At 41.8% G+C, this 17,024-nt stretch overlaps 1 protein-coding gene across 1 annotated transcript; it reads left to right on the forward strand.

Moving 5' to 3' along the window:
• Positions 1 to 11,890: 11,890 nt before the first annotated feature.
• LOC306951311 (UDP-N-acetylglucosamine transferase subunit ALG13-like) lies at positions 11,891 to 14,966 on the forward strand (the record flags this gene model as incomplete). Its single annotated transcript, XM_079541792.1, has 4 exons — positions 11,891 to 11,971; positions 12,181 to 12,343; positions 12,570 to 12,708; positions 14,855 to 14,966. The coding sequence occupies 4 exons, from the start codon at positions 11,891 to 11,893 to the stop codon at positions 14,964 to 14,966; spliced, it is 495 nt and encodes a 164-aa protein (XP_079397918.1).
• Positions 14,967 to 17,024: the final 2,058 nt, after the last annotated feature.

The raw sequence follows: 17,024 nt of genomic DNA on the forward strand, positions 1-17,024 counted from the left end.
TGTGAAACCCTTCTGTTGAATGAAACTAAGAGTTTGGACTCAATTTCACCAGGCAGCTGGGAAAGACATTTTAGGCAAATTCATTGGTAAACACTGCCTTTTTATTAAATACTGCAGGTTTAAAAACTCAGAATAAACAGATGCCTCGTGACATGCATACATGTGGTTACCTCATTCCTGAGTGACTGTAGTCTATTCTTCATCATTCTTATTTGTAACCACCCTCTATTGTGCTGAAGAAGCTTTACAGCTCTTCTCTCATCTGCTAACATTTTTTTTGCTGTTCAGTTTTCTTTTGAACAACCCTCAGTAGAGCTTAATGAACCACCTCACATTTGCAGAAGCCCAACCAAATCTGTGCTGGAATTTAGTCTGAAAAATAGGTCTGGGAATGAGGAGTCAGAGGTTACCCTTTTTCTATCTCAAGCAACCCATTTCTTGTAATAACATGTCTGGTAACAAATTTACAGTATGCAAAGCATTCCTGAGCAGTCTGGGTTACCCAAGTTAGTTTGGGATGTCTCTGAACTTATTAGGAGTATAGCAGAAGATTGTTTTGGCCATTTTCTTATCACATCCCTCTATTATTACCCAACAATTATTCATCAAGTAAATGTCAATAGATCTATCAACTTTCACTTGACAGTAAAGCTCCTTAGGCATAGAACAGTCAGCTCTTATATTAAATAAAGCCTAGATAAAGGTTGAGAGGAGTTTCTACTACTTCATATTCCCTCCTTGTCTCACAGGGTAATCCTTTATCTTTTTCTGTTGCTTTTTTTTTTGTTGTTGTTATTTTGTTGTTTATTTTTTCCCCTTCCATTCTGGTAAGAGGCTGGCACAGGTTCTCTCTGGTTCTTTATCTATTGAGAAATGGATGGAGTTCTTTAAGATTTTTTGTATTTCTAGGGAATAGTTCTTTACAGAAGAAGGGTTTTTTCCATTGTAGAATTCATACCATAATTAGACAAAACGATGGGCCAAGTCCTAGTGGACAGAATACACTGTAATTGGTGTTCATTTTTGTTACATCACTCTAGAGAGATCATGCCGATTCCTCCTATTGCAGCCACTTCTGCAGCAGTGCTCAATTTAAAGCTGATATATATTTATTACTTGGTACCCACAAATATCTTCAAGACTCGACTCATCCAAGAAGTCTGATGTAAAAAATAGAATGCCCCCAATTTAAAATAACTTGCATTTGTATTGCTTAGTTTCATAAGCAATAGATTCCAGCAACCCTGTGTTCCTTGCTCAGACACCTTTGAGCTCAAGTCAGAAAAAGAACACTCAACATGGCACAAAAAATACACATATGTCAAAGCAAAACACACAAAAGACATTGTTCCAGACTACGCAGTAAACAGTTGATCACTATCATAAGGTACTGACCACTAGAAACAGATAGTGAGGTCAGACTCTGTGGAAAACAACAATATTTAAACAGTTTATTTCATCTAACAAATCAGTAACTAGAACTAGTGATGTTAACAATTAAAAAGTTACAAATACTTGGTTAAAACTGAAAACACCACTCAAAAATATTTGCTATTAATCTGCTGTTTTCAAAAACCAAGGTTGCACACAATTAAGCTCGCAGTTAAATTCACCTCACAGATTTATTTTTATGGAAGAAAACAGCGTTCTGTATATATGCAATTATTCTAGCTAATTAGCACCTTGGGTTAGACTGTTCACAAACAAAACATTAAGTGACTTGCATAATATCCCAGCAATACATTGTGTAATACATCCAGACTCAAACTCATGAAATTTCACTTGAATCCTCACCAACTCTCTGCCTTAGAAAGTAAAAAATAAATCTCCAGGTGCAGAGAACCCAAAGGGAATGATTTTGCCTATCATGACAGAAATCTAAGACCCTGGAGAGAAATGGGACACTGTAGTTCAGAAAACATTTCCTTTTGATCTTAAACATGAATCATTTCAACAACAAAACTCATTATATTCAGAAAAATTAACTTATTTTTACTAATTATGCCAGAAGTGTCATTGTATTAACAGTAAGTGCTGCCAGACAATGATATCAATTTCATAAAGAAAAATAATTTTGCTTCATGGTGAAGGCACTGGGTCAAGTTCAACACACTGATAGGAACCCACTGCACTTCTGTGTAATGGTTGCCCAGCAGCCCGCAAGCCCCCTCAGTCAAGTTTCTAATAGGCCACATCTTCACTGAAAGCTCAGTGCTGTTACCAAAAGTGGGCCATGCTGTGAAGTATGAAGAATTTCCTCAGCCTTACAGTTCCATCTCCTGGGCCAGCAGAGACCTACTTGTACTTCTGCCAGGTATGTTCTACCTCTTCTTTTGGATTGATTAAAGACCTCAGTCTGCTCTCAGCTGCCAGCACAGCCTGTGATAGGCTTAAAAGTCAGATAAATCAAAGTTAAGGCCCTTCATTTGGACTAATTTCTTTAACAATGGATCACTGTTTTAATATGAGCAGTAACAAGAACAGCACTCTGTAATGTCACTAACAGGAAACACTGGTATACAAAGCCTTACATAAATGAACAACCACTGTATCTGAATCTCTCTTATTTTCATGAAAGAAATGAAGACCGCGTTACTGTAGATGGAAGTACATGTGGTCATGCAAAAGCATGCAATATGGTGGAGAAAATGGGATTACAATGAGTTCAGTAACACTTCCTTTAAGGGCAAAATAATCCAAAACTGTCTTGCTGTGACATTAGCGCATAGAGCAATAGTAACTCTCCCAAATACAACACTGAGATCTGTTTTAGATCCAAGTCCATACAATCACACCTAGGACTAATCTGGTCCAATATCTGAGTGCGTTCTATCAAAACAGTTTTATTTTAAACTGATCAATAGTATCTTGGAATGCAAGAAATCCTGGAGGAAGATTCTACCATATTTTGATACCTAAATAAGAGTATGTATTTGTACAGTGCACTGGGATGCACACTCAAAAGTTGACCAGCCTTCAGTGTTAACAGAAATCTGTTACACCTCTCTCTACATACACCTTTAGCACATTAAAAAAAAGCATATTAACATCTGTGTGAAATTTTCTGCATAATATAAATCTTTCTTTGTCTCTGCATTGAATATTTGTAGCATTTCCAGTGGTATAAAAAAGGTCACAAATAAAGTGCGCTTAACAAAAGTTTTTCTTCATCAGTACTCCTCAGCATGATTGTTACATAAACATACAAACAAAAGATGGTTCAACAGGACTTTAAGAATCTCCAAGTTGAACGCAACAGTTTCAGCAAGTATCTAGTGGCCACTTTGGTCCCCAGTGCCAATAAAACTGAGATGTAAATAATAATTTACCATCTTATTAATGCAAAAAAATAAATGAATCAACTCTTTTGCTGCTTTTAGCACCCCTGCCTCTGGTGCAAAGGCTTGGGGAGGATGCAGACAGTCCATTTTGAACAATAATTGCTTTCAAGATAAGCAGATTCTGTGCATAACGTATTTTGGTATTTGAGGCCCCTTGCAGAACGGTGGTGGCCATCTCCATGGGTAGGCTTGGAAGTGCAGATCATGTTTTCAGTTTTTCACTTTGGTTTTGACAGCCAATTTGAGAAGGAAGAAAAGTAATTGCAAATGTAAAAATACTCACACAACACAATGGCTAAACACAAAAAGAGCCTACATGCTTGATGCCTCTTGATCAGTGCAGCATTTGCAGGCAGCCCTCTAGTGGTATGAATGCCACTGATCACGTTTGCACAGCTCCCGTGCTTTTCAGTTTCCTACTCATGCAGGATTAGAATACTGTATGGAATATTCAGCCTGTCTATATCCCCCCAAAGCTACTTTTTCAGTAGAGTGACTTCAGAATCCCTGAAGAATTCCAAAGAGCCTTCAAAAAGTACTGCTGCTGAGAGCCATCAGAAAATCAGCACACAGAAGGCAAAACTTAGACAGGACTTCTCATTAATTCTTATGATGTGTAGTGCATACAGATGTTATGTACTTGTACAGTAGGGATTGGATGGGAAAAGGGAGGGACTCCATTCACACAGAGATCCTTACTAAAGATACAAAGACATTTACTTGAGTGCAATCTTCTAATTCCCTTAAAAGTGAACATCAAAAAGAAAAACTGAAACAGAGTGTATATTGGTGCTTGTAGAATGCATGCAAAGCCACCTCAGGATTTGATTACAAGCACAAGATGCTTTCAAAGAACAATGCTCAATTGATTTCAGGGAGTTGGATTCACCTGGATGAAAATGAATTTTAATAGATTTGGTTGTCAGAGGGATTATGCAGAGATATAAAATAGCAAGGCATTCACACAGTGTTTTGCTGTGGAGGTGCTCACTGGTAGCCAGTAGGCAGGAATAGCAGCTCATGTTTTCCACAGACACCAAGGAGTAGCGCTACACTGTCACCAGTAGATGTTCTCTGGGGAACTGAAGAGACCCGCTGCCAAGAGACATCACAATATCTAGTCAGGATAACACCTTGCTGTAGAGCTCAGACTGCCTCCTATGCCTGTACACCAGCCTGTATTGAAAATATTCTTCAAATTATTTATTTTACAACCTCCCAACTTTCATTGGAAATGACAAACTTTGAGAAATTTTGTTTCATATTAAGCCCGTATTCAGGTTCTATAATAGAAGTACTTTGTCCATGACAGAAGCCTATCAGAGGCATCAAGTATCAGCTCAGTTGAGCCACACTTCCTATAGCAACAAGGATTCATACAGTACACACCATATCTGATTGTAAAGATGATCTGCTTTACATGTGGAGCAAAGTCCAGTAGGACTTGACCACCACTAGCACAGGAATAGTAAGCCCAGAGCTTCCAGAAGTCAGGATTCAAAAAATCATGACACTGTTTAAATACAAAGTAAGCAGAAGCAATAAAAAGATACATAGTTACAGATATACAAGATGTATTATTTATTCCTTAGTCTTAAGGACCTTAAGATTCACTTGAGTAATTTTCCCCTCAACTTCCTCTCTGAAAGCATACAGCCTTAAAAATCATGATCACAGCTCCAAAATCTGGAACTTTTAGGGGGTGCCACCAAATATTTTTAAAAAAGAACCCGAGAGAGCAGTCAGATCACGGACTGATACAATGCTCACTCTAGCTAAACCACATTCTCCCACCACAGAAGTGGGATATTTAGTATCTGCCCTCTCTTAGTCAGCCCTGAGGAAGAGGTTATTTAACACTCCCTTCACTGTCAACATTCAGTCAAAGCTTTTGTGCATCTCCAGGCCTAAAAACCTCACTGTAAAATAACAAGCCCATAAAGTGACAATTCAAGTGTATGGAAGTGTTGTGATGAAATATTTCAAAGAATACAGTTTAACTCTGCTTGACAAATGTTCCTGTCATTTTCCCAGACCAGGCATCTCTGAATCACGTTAATATGAAGGAATAATTCCCTCAAGTATACTCTACAAAATTTTGACGGTTTCCTGCTGCAACAGAAATGTCCCTCACAGGAACCACATCACAGCTTGAGGAGAGAGGAAAAGTGAACATTTTTTCAATTTAAATGTATATGAAGTCAACAAGAAACACCAGTTCACCTTTACTTACCTTGCAGATTAACAAAGGTGCAAAAATAAATGAAACAATGTACTACCTCATGTGATCCACTGCAGCACTGCATCACAAGCCAAAAGGAGAAACGTACTGCACAAGAAATGCAAAGTAAAGGAAAGACAGGATTGTGGTTTTAACTAGTCATTAAAAATTCCCTTTCCTTCAAACAAAATCAGACATTGCAGGCTTACAGGTTTCTTTACTTTTCTCCTGGCTAAGTTTAATTATAGCAGTTGTGAGTAGTCCTTAGACTCCAAGAGCAAACTGAAGGCAGTATGTAGTTTTCAAAAAGCAAGATGTGAACTAAGTAGTTTATTCTCATGCATTTTCTTATGCTTGAATTATATAATTATGGAGCTTTCAGGGCAAACTATGGCAAGCTGAACTGAATACAAAAAGACAGTGTTCAAAATTAAACCATCAAAAGAAAACCAGGAACATTTCAAAGAAAGGCTAAGGAGAAAGAAAGCAGCATACATAATCTTGCACCTAACAAAAACCAGCTTGCACTCAGTCCATCTTTAGCCTCTTGCCCAGATGTTGTCATGGGAAGATTATACTAGAATATAAATTATGCCACATAAAGCACAGATGGACACAAGCTCTCACAGGAAAATATCATCTATTTCATCCCTCTTCTAACTTTTCTTTTGGGTCTTGATTACATTGTGTCAGCTTAACCCCATACTTTTGAATAAACATCTCATTCCCTCAACATAGCATAACACCATGTCTGGATTACCTGACCTTTACCTGCCTTAGAACTGTAGGGACCAGCTCCAAATAAATCAATCTGTGACTGATCTGTAGTTCTTACAGATAAATGAATCATACATAAGCACTCAGCCTGCTTATTGGCCTACACTACAAACAAGGATGGGACTAAGTCCCTCAATGAATATTTCCCCCTTTCTTACCCATTTTAGTTTAAGTCTGCCTTAATGAGCCTAATTCAATGTGCAAGCAGAATGTATCCGCCATTACTCAGTGAAAACTCCAAAGCAAGTTTATATCACTGTAACATTATTTGTGAGGTTTTTTATACCCTTCTAGTCCCTAAACAGCACAATGTAGTAAGCATAAACTGCAGTGTGTTACTTTTCAGTAACACATTGAAAACATCAAGCTAGAATAAGATGGAATGGACCTTAAAGCCAATTTAGTCCCAACCTCCTGCTGTAGGCAGGGTTGCCACTCACTAGATCAGGCTGACCAACCCCAGCCAGCCTGGCCTTGAACACCTGCACAGACAGAGCATCCACTGCTTCTCTGGACAGCCTCTCCTAGTACCTCACCACTCTGAGTAAAGAATTTTCTCTTAATATCTAATCTAAACTTCTCCTCCTTCAGTTTAATACCATTCCCCTATCCTATTGCTACCTGTTCATGCTAGAAGTCAATCTTCCTCCTGTTGACAAGCCCCCTTTAAGTAGTAGAAGGCCACACTAAGGTAGACCAGAGCCTTCTATTCTCCAGGTGGAAAAAGCCCACCTCCTTCAACCTCCTACTGTAGGCTCCAGCCCTCTGAAATCACACAGATATGCTCTGCACTTCAGAAATTTTTCAGAGATTTCTGAATAATCCTCATTCCAGAAAACAAATGAACAAAATAGAATCCTATAGAGGAAAAATTCAGTACTCTTACAATAACAGCAACCACAAATGAACTAGACACAAAACATAGTGAAACGTGATCTCTTACAATGCAAGTGAACAAAATAGAATCCTATAGAGAAAAAATTCAGTACTCTTACAGTAACAGCAACCACAAATGAACTAGACACAAAACATAATGAAACGTGATCCTAAATACACAATATCTTCATAGCTGTACTTTTAATCCTTTTTTCAAGTAAAATCACACATAACATCAGCTACCCCTATGAAACAGTGAAACTGCTTCCAACAGAACATTTTCATAACATCAGGCAATACATTGTTAGGAAGATGAATAGACACATAGAGAAAAAAGTTGACTTATCCCAGTAGCAGCAAGGATCTCTAGCCACAGAACGCTCCTAACAAAGTGACTTCCAGCTAGATAATCTCCTCTCAGAGGCTAACTCTTAAATGAGTCTGGTTGGGGGTGGACCCATTCCACTGCCTCCACTCAGGTGGGAAGCACAGGTTAATTGTTTGCACCTGTACTTCCTGGGCCAGCCACACCCCTATACTGGGTGTCCAATCGTCAGTTCAGGCCACAGCCTAATAGTTTCCCCTACAAATGTTTTCCACGAGGTCTAAAAAAAATGATTACGTGTTCAAGATTCTCTGTTAATAGGTGCTGTATGTGAACTGTAGAGTCACAGCCTGAATCACTGATTGATCACCTGAGGCAAGGACTCAGCCATGGGAGCACAGGTGAAGGCAATTCAGCCTGGCTCCACCCCTCCTAGACTCCATTTAAGGGCTGACTGGCCCTAGAGAAGGGCTTCTTTCCAGAGATTCCTCCTTTTTGGAGTTTTCTACTGTAAGCCTAGGATATAGGTGAACATTTCTTCTTTGGCTGTTTTTTTTTTTTGTTTGTTTGTTTTTGTTTTTAACTGTGATAATCTTTCCAACTATAATGCCTGTAAAGTATAATCCTAACTGTGCTGCTCCTTCAACTGCACAGGTGCTTACTCTGATATTTTTGAATAAGCTGAAAGACTGCTACTATTTGACTAGTAACATTAGATCTGTTTTAGGAACCTGCTGAGTGTAGTTAAATGTCCTTCAAGTGTTATGCTCTTGTGCAATCAGGTCTTCTACCTCTTAGAAGATGAAAAGCACTACTTTAACAATAAGAATTCTTCCAAAATTCTGAAGAAGAGGTAGTGATTGTTGTTTGTTTTTCCCTTGACCTGCTTGTGTTTATTGTTAGTTAAAACAGTATAAAATAGTATCTTCCTAAACTTTCAGTATTTCATTTAAGCTGTGAGTCTCCCAAAGCATTGTTAAGAAAGTGGAATTTAACTTATGGTCATACTGGGCAGCCTTCACTCCAATTTCTCACTTAAGCATCAGAAAGACTAACCATTAAAAGCATCTTTATTTTACCTTATATGCATATTGAAATTTGAAGGAACAAATAAGAAAAGTATAAACAACTTGCTGCTCATATATGGAATAATTTCTGGGGAGTGCCTTAGTTCATAGGAACTTTAAGTTAATACTGAATAGCTGAAATCAAGATCATAGCAGAGGAACAGTGACAACCAGTCTAAACTTGTTGTAACTGCAGAATGAATGCATGGATGTACCTCACCACGATGGATTTACATATCACTTGTGCAGAGCAAAAATCTGCAACTGCTGAGTTATAGTATGTGTATGGGAACTGCTGAGTCACGGCCTGAACCTCTGATTGATCACCTGAGGTGAGCCATGAGCCAGCCACAGGAGCACAGGTGAAGGCAATTCACTGTGCTGCCAGAAGGGGTGGAGCCTGGCTGCACCCCTCCTAGACCTATTGAAGAGCTGGCTACCAGTGGGGAAGGATCTCTTCTGGAGATCTGCTTTGCTGGTGTTTTGTCAGTGAGCCTAGCATAAGGGTAAGCCTTCCATTTATTCTCTTTTGTTATCATAGTCTACTTCGCCTAACTCTTTTGTTTATTTTGTGATTATAATATCTTAATATCCATTGATTATACAGTATGTTAATTACAAACAAGAAGTAACTTGCTAAACTACAGAAACCTAACCAAATATCAAATAATGCAGTAGAAAAGAAAGCATTTCAAAATATTTAAATTTTATCCTTATTGAAAAAAATTTCAGTAACCCTTATCTTTTCTCAGAAGGGTTTATAGATGTGTTGGCACTCATTCCTGATGCACTTGCAAATTTAGTGTTCTTTCTATCATTCTAGACTCTTACTTCCTATTAATCACTGCCAGGCCCCTAAATGACACTAATATGTTTTGACTGACTTGACCAGCCTCACCTGGAACCTTTATCCCACAACCTCTGATGGTTGTGGTGATGTGTAGGAGGACATACAATAGGTAGGAGAAGCTTTGCTTAAAGCTGTGGCTCTAAGTTAAGAGAGAAGTGAGATGGTTTCCCTCTTAGTTTTGTTTTTGAGTTGCTGTTTAGGTTTCCCAGTTTAACCTTGGAGATATCTTGTTACCTTATTTTCACCAATGGCTACTAAACTGCTGACTGGACTTGTTGTAGCTGCTCTGGTTACCTTTCTCTGGAGCACCTGGGCTGCACCCTGTCGGTGAGGTTTTTGCCTAGCTTGTGTTGCATTTCTGCTTAGCATCTGACTTCCTTTGCCTGGGAGAGAGCATAAAGAGCAGCATGAGGCTGGTGGCTGCCACTAAGGCTCTGAGCACTCAGGACTGATATTGTTTTGGTTAACAATGTGTTTTTCAAGATAAAGTACCCTTTTCCTGTGTCTACCATTAATACCATTTGCTTTAATCAAAAAGTAAATTTTAATGTAGCTTATTATGCTAAATGGAAACAACAGGGGGCTAATGAGCATTGTAAATGAGCCATTAACATGGCAATCAGAGGTATCCTCAGGATTGGCTTGATCTTCTCTACATCCTTCTTGGAATGCTCAGCAATGCATACAGCTGTGACTGCATATATTAAACTTAATTCAGGGAATAAATAGATTTAGATATCTAACTTTAGTAGCTTTCTCTTCATAGGACTATATGCTGTGTTACACTTAAGAAAGCTGCCGGTTCCCTTTATGCAAGAGGATAACAGGAGTTATGTTTTAACACATTTTGTTTGTTTTGTTGTATGTTTTGTTGTTTTCCTTCATTTGTGTGGAAAATAAGCATTTTCTCTCTCCACAACAGGATTTCATCAAAAGGGAAAATGTACCTGAGGTAATGAATCTACCACTGACTTCATCTTCACAACTGATTTAAAGCAGCTTAGCAATGAATGGTATGTTTTCCAGAAAAGGCTTCCATCTCCCTTCTCAGCTCCTTCCTGATTTCCTATCCCTGGCTCCCGGAATCACAGCCCAGAGGGAGCTGACATGCACTTGTTCAAGGGAGCACTTTTCATCAGTTGTCTTAAGAAGGCATGAATCATCAAATTAAGAAGCCTGAAACATCAACAGAAACAGGTGCACTTAGAGAAAAGGCAATAGGGAGTAAGGAAACCTACCTGTATTCAGATACCAATCATACATATTTCAAAAGGCCATTTTTAATGGGAAATAAGAGGGAAAATAAATTAAATATAAGAATTTGATGTTTTTTAAAATGACTTAATTCTATGAGCATCAATCTAATCAGGGAGATAAGCTGCTAAATGCAACCTTGCAGATGCATAAAGATGAACACCTCCTCAAGGTGCTACCACTGGTCAGTGGCAAAGTGAGAAAAAGAAGTCGGGAGATTAGAACTCCTAGTCCTGATTTCCCTTTGTTTTCTCCTGAGCTGCAATCAGAATGTGTTATGCATTTTTATCTCCTCTGTCTATGACAGTATCTATGATTTTTTTTTTTTTTAAGAGGGGAGGGTCTGGGCACAGTACATAGCCAAAATTATTAAAAATCTTTATGCTGAGGAGACCAGTTCAGCAAAAGCCCACTGACATGAGCTGGTGATTCCTTAGTTTCCTATTTTCTGTGTATGTCTTAGTCTACCTTACTTAGATAGCTCATGTTTTCTTCACTAACAACAAGCTCAGAGACTGTTTCCCTGAGAGCATTTCACTGTGTTAGCTTTCCAGTGTCTGACACCCAAGACTCCCCATGGTGCTTCAGCTCTCCAGCTGGGAAAGCATCCATCCTGTCACTGAAGTCCCTGCTGTGAGGCTCCAGACCTCGCTTACACCAGTGTGCAGCAGCATCTGTGTTAGTGCTCTCAGCAAATTCAATTCTGAGAGTTGAACTCCCGGAGAAGGGGCAGTAGCATCTACAAAGGCAGCAATTCTCGAAGCAAGTCAGTGTCACAGGAGGGATGGGATAAACCCGGGGATCCCCTCCTGGCCCGGGTCAGTTACAGCCATTAAAGAACGGGCAGTTGTGATGTGGGAGCGGCAGGTTGTGAGCGGTCCCACCAGCTGGTTACAGCGGACCCCAAGTAATAAAATAACACGTGAAGAGAAAAGTTCATAGAGCGGAATCCCTTTTTCAATGCACTTTTTTTTCCTCTGTGAAAATCCGCACCTGCACTGCCACTTCCCCCGCGCGGGACCGAGCGGAGCGCAGCGGGCGGAGCTGGAAAGCGGGAGCCGCCTCTCAGCCGGCCGCCATTTTGGGAAGCGCCGGGACGGGCCTGGAGCGCCCTCTGGCGCCCGTCTGCCCGCAGCCGAGGCTCAGCTCGACCGCCGGCGGAGCGTGCAGTTGCCGGCCATGAAGTCCGTCTTCGTCACCGTGGGCACTACCAGTTTCGACGAGCTGATCGCGGCCGTTTCCTCCCCTGCGGCCGAGGAGGTGAGGAGGCGGAACGGCAGGCGGAGGAGAAGCAGGGTCCCAGCCCGCCCCTCACGGCCGTGCCTCAGCCGCGCGCCTGCGCGGGGCGGCTGTGGGGAGAAGCGCGAAGCCGCGCGGAGGGCGGGAGGTGGGAGTCGTTCCGCAGGGATCGGGAGGCGCTGGCAGTCCTGGGCCGCGGCCTATCCCCTGCTTCCGTTCCTCCGCCGCAGGTGCTGCGGAGCCGCGGCTGCCGACTGCTGGTGCTGCAGATCGGGCGGGGCGCGCTGCAGCCCGCCCCTCAGCACGGCCCGGCCTTCGTGCGGGAAGTGTTCCGCTTCAAGGAGTCGCTGGCTGAGGACCTGCGGAGCGCCGACCTGGTCATAAGCCACGCAGGTGGGACCCGGCGGGTAGCCGAGGTGTGCTCCTGGGGGCGGGCGGGGAGGTTGGTGGTGGCCCGCGCTGTGAGACACCGGGCTGAGCTGGCATTGGATGCTCGTGTCCGCGGCGGAAAGTTGTGGGGATAAAATGTTCACGTTCAGGAGTCTCTGATGCTTCAGGAGCGAGTAGGGCGATGTTTCAATCAGCTACAAACGCTGATTGCTTTCTGCTTCTCCTGCAGGTGCAGGTAGCTGTTTGGAGACTCTAGAGGAAGGAAAGCCGCTGCTTGTGGTGATAAATGAGAAGCTGATGGACAATCATCAGCTGGAGCTGGCACGTCAGCTCCACAAAGATGGACACGTCCTCTATTGTAACTGCAGGTATGGAGCTGCTGTGGCTGTCCAACCCAATGTAGTGCTCAGGGGCATAACTGTTATTACAGTATTGAGAATGTAGCAAGAAAACTTACATCTTTCTCTGTAACAAAATCACACTAACCATGTACCTCAGTAAGCTTCCTCACTGGGCGCAGATCTCAGGGGTGCTTGTCTTTCATTTATTTGTAGGGTGGATTTTCCATAGACAGAGTCCTGTACAGGTTAGGGGTGACCTGCTGGCAAAGTGATCTGGGGAGAAGGACCTGGGGATCCTGGTTGATAAGAGGTTGGCTGTGAGCCAGCAGTGTGCCCTTGTGACCAAGGCCAACAGTATCCTGGGGTCAGATCATGAAGCGTATGTCCAGCAGGTCAGTGGAGGTGATTCTACCCCTTTTACTCTGCCCTGGTGAGGCCACATATAGAACTGTGTCCAGTTCTGAGCCCCCCTGTTCAAAAAAGAGTCTAGCAGAGGACCACAAAGATGATGAGGGGCCTGGAGCATCTCCTGTATGAGGAAAGGCTGAGAGACTTGGGGTTGTTCAGTCTGGAGAAGAGAAGGCTGAGAGGGGATCTTAACACTGTTTATAAATATCTGAAGTGTGGGAGTCAAGTTGATGGGGAGCAGACTCTATTTGGTGGTGAGCAACAATAGAACAAGGAGCAACACAGAAACTGGAACACAGGAAGTTCCATAAAAACATGAGAAAGAACTCTATTGTAAGAATGATGGAGCACTGGAACAGACTGCCCAGAGAGGTGGTGGAAATTTTCAGGACCTGCCAAGTTGCCTTTTTGTGTAACCTATTGTAGGGAACCTGCTTTAGCAGAGGGGTTGGACTTCATGATGTCCAGAGGTCCCTTTTAACCCTTACAATTATGTGATTTTGTTAACTCATTTTATCTGTCCTTTCTTTCCTGTTTAATACTTTTTTCAATCCTGCAACTATTACAACCAACAGTTGAAAACCACAAGCTACAAGGAGTAACCTGCTCCCTACAGACTTAGTACTCAATTTAATTGTATTGTCATGTAGACTTCTCTTCTGAAGTGCTCTGAAGTTGACTGCATAAGAAAAATGAAAATATCTGGAGTATTTAGGAAAAAAAATAACATAAGAATGGCCTTTACTGATATGGATCAGAAGTCCATGAAGCTCAGTATCCTGTCTGCAGTGGCCATGTATAGGACAAGAATGAAAAGCATTTCCTTCTATTATTTTCCCACTAACACTTGAGTAGTTTGATTCAGGAATGACCTAAGCCAGGTGCTGTAGGGTTAGTAACTTCAAATACGCCTGTCTTCCATGTACTTAGCAAGTTGTCCTTTTAACCAAATTTTGTCCATCCACCACATCACATCATTTGACAGGGAATTTCACTGACTTGCTATCTTCACTTAAGGAAAAAAAAAAAAAAAAGTGCAGCTTCTTTTGTTTGTATTCATCCTGGCTTCTATTAGTTTCATTTGCTATCTTGGTTTTGACCATATCTGGCTGTTTTCTCTTTATTTATGATTGTTTACGATCCGTTGCACTCTATAAACAACAAATAGCCTTTTAACTGAAAGCAGAGGAAATGCAATTCCTGTTATTTATTCTGCATCTCATTCTTTTGCCCTGCAAATAGGATTTTGCACGTTTCAGAAGAGCTATAACTGAAGGTCTGTAACTTGGGAACAGAAAGGCATTTTTATTTCAGTTTTGAACAGTGCTTAGCATTTGAGACTTATTTGCAGTCTGATAATTGAAAGCTTACAGATTGATTCAGCTGTTATCTCTGGCAGTGTTGAGTGGAGGACTAATGCCATGTATTCACATGGGATGAATTCACCATAAACCATACTGGGAGATTCTCAGGCTTTATTCAGTCTACCATCATTGCAGCCATGGAAGACTAAAAAGTCAGAGCTGAGTGGCCCATGAAAGCTGTGCCTTATGTTGACGTGTGTTCTGCAAGTTATGGCTGGGGCTCACTAAATTATGCAGTCTTTTTTCATTTCAGCTTAAGTCCTTATTTTTAGTTTTATAGTAGTTTGAAAGAACATGTTTCAGTGTTGAAGTAGTATGAAAGAAAGAAAATGAGGGGCAGGGAGGGAAATCTCCTTTGGAATGAACTTTTTTTTGTTTGTTTGTTTCATTTGTTTTTACAGCACACTTGTGGAAACACTGCAGTCAATGGACTTGTCAACTTTGAAACCTTTTCCTCCTGGACAACCAGAAAAGTTTGCTTTGTTTTTGGATAAAGTTGCTGGGTTTGAATAAACAATTTTGAGGAATAAAAAGGCCAGAATAAAACCATTCTCATCTCTTAGTGAGACCTTCCATGTTTAAAGATTCCACCAGCTGGGACAAATTCAAAGAAAATGCCTGTTAATATCAACTGATGGTTTCCAGTTCAGTTCCAGTTCAAAGTAATCTATATGAATGCTTAAAAGAGCACATGCCAAAAAGGAGGGGAGAGTATGAACTCCAAGTTGACTGACCTGGTAGAAGAAGAAGCATATTTGGACTTCTGGATTAGTTTATTTATTTGTTAATATAAACACATCCTTTCTAGAGGAGTTGCTGGTCAGGCAATTAAGAGATGTCCTAGAAGAAATGAAGAGTGAAATACCTGACCTAAGTTTGCACCAATGAAAAACGTGAAATAATGTTTCATTCAGCTGGAGCCCTGTGAATGTAGATCCTGATGATGCAAGTCATGAATACTGGACAGGACATGTAGCATCCAGTCTCATTTGCTTTTGCTACTGTTAAAGCTAAAGCTAGATCAGAGCATGGTTTAGCGAAAGGAATCATCCTTTGCTTCTTCCTTTTGCAAGTTGAATTTTTTGTTTTAATTGTTTGCCTTGAAGGGGTAATTCACAATTTAGAATTTTACTGCAGAAGGATCAGCTTTTGTAAAATCTTCCTGTAAGCAATTCTGTGCACAGCAGTAGTGTTACCAGGGCATTCAGTTTCACTCTAAGGACAGTAATCTTGGACAAATGTTGACATTTATATAGACAGTGCTAGGCATTTGTGAATGGTCAGGTTTGATCTTCTCCCAGTTTAGTTGGGTTACTTTGATTGTGCAACAAGTATGTGAAAGAAACAATGCAGAAGTTTATTTTGCAGGATTAAGGGGCATTTCTTTCATAACCACAATGTTTTTAATAAACAGTGTCTGCAACAGAACGTGTATGTCTTCTGTGACTAGTTCACAAACTAAATTCTGTGAAAATAATGTATTTCTGTGAGAATAACTCACTAAAAAAGCATACAAAACTAATTCATAAATACAACTTATTCTCGATTTTATACACATGCTTTAGTGATATTTCGGTACTGAAAAATACAGCTTTTTTCTTCTTTCTGTTCACTTTCTGAACAAGACTTAATAAGCTAAGTCTAAGCCAGTCTTGTGTGCCAGTGCTTGCTCAGTCAGGAGACCGGGTGTCTCCGTGGGCCAGCAGTTATGTGCGTCGCCAAAACCTCGGTAATGCCTCTACGGAGAGCAAGCTAAATTGTTTCTTAGCAGAGAGTCTGCACGTAGCGGTGTATCGACTCTCGTTGCCTAGTGCTAATGGCAGTGCCCTCCTGCTGGGTTCTGCGGATGCCTTGTTTCACGTGGTTACACTGGGAGTGGAAAGAGAACTTAAGTGAAAGATGTAAGGGGAACGTGCTGAGCTGAGAGGCCGGGGCGTGGGTAATTAACTGCTGCCTTCTGAATAAATCGTGGCGATGGGAGGAGGAGAATGGGGCTGAAAGGGCGCGTTATCGCATCGTTACCTGTTTGGCTGCGGTGAGGGAAACGCCTTGGTTGCTCGATGCTGACTGGAGCTTCCTATTTAATGTAAGGAAATTCAACTGTTTTGCTGCCATCGATGTATCTAGGTAAAGACTTTTAAAAGTAAAGAGGGTTTGAACTTCACAACGTCCGTGCGGGCTACTCGGTGTGCAGGGCGAGAGAACTGCGCGTGTACGCGGTGCTGGCGGCCCGTCTTAGCAGTACCTTGTTTGGTGGTTTTCTTGCTACGCTTAAGACGGGCGAAACAAACTCCTGAACCGGCGCTTCTCGTGCCCGAGCGCAGCTTCTAGTCGCAATTACGAGCAGGTATAGGCGTTTCCCTAACGAGCTCCGCCGTGCAACCCCAGCAGGGGGCGGGCGGCAGCAGCGGCCCCCGCACGGAGCCGGGCACGAGATCCCCGCGCTCGAGGCGGGCCCGACAGCGAGAGCGGCCGCACCTGGGCGCGCCGAGCGTCGACCCTCATTGGCGGCCGCCGCCGCCCTCCCCAGTGCTATGCGAGGAGCCTCGGCCCCGCCGCCTTCCCGGCACG

This window comes from Tetrao urogallus, assembly GCF_951394365.1.
Source record: "Tetrao urogallus genome assembly, chromosome: 13".
NCBI lineage: Eukaryota > Metazoa > Chordata > Aves > Galliformes > Phasianidae > Tetrao > Tetrao urogallus.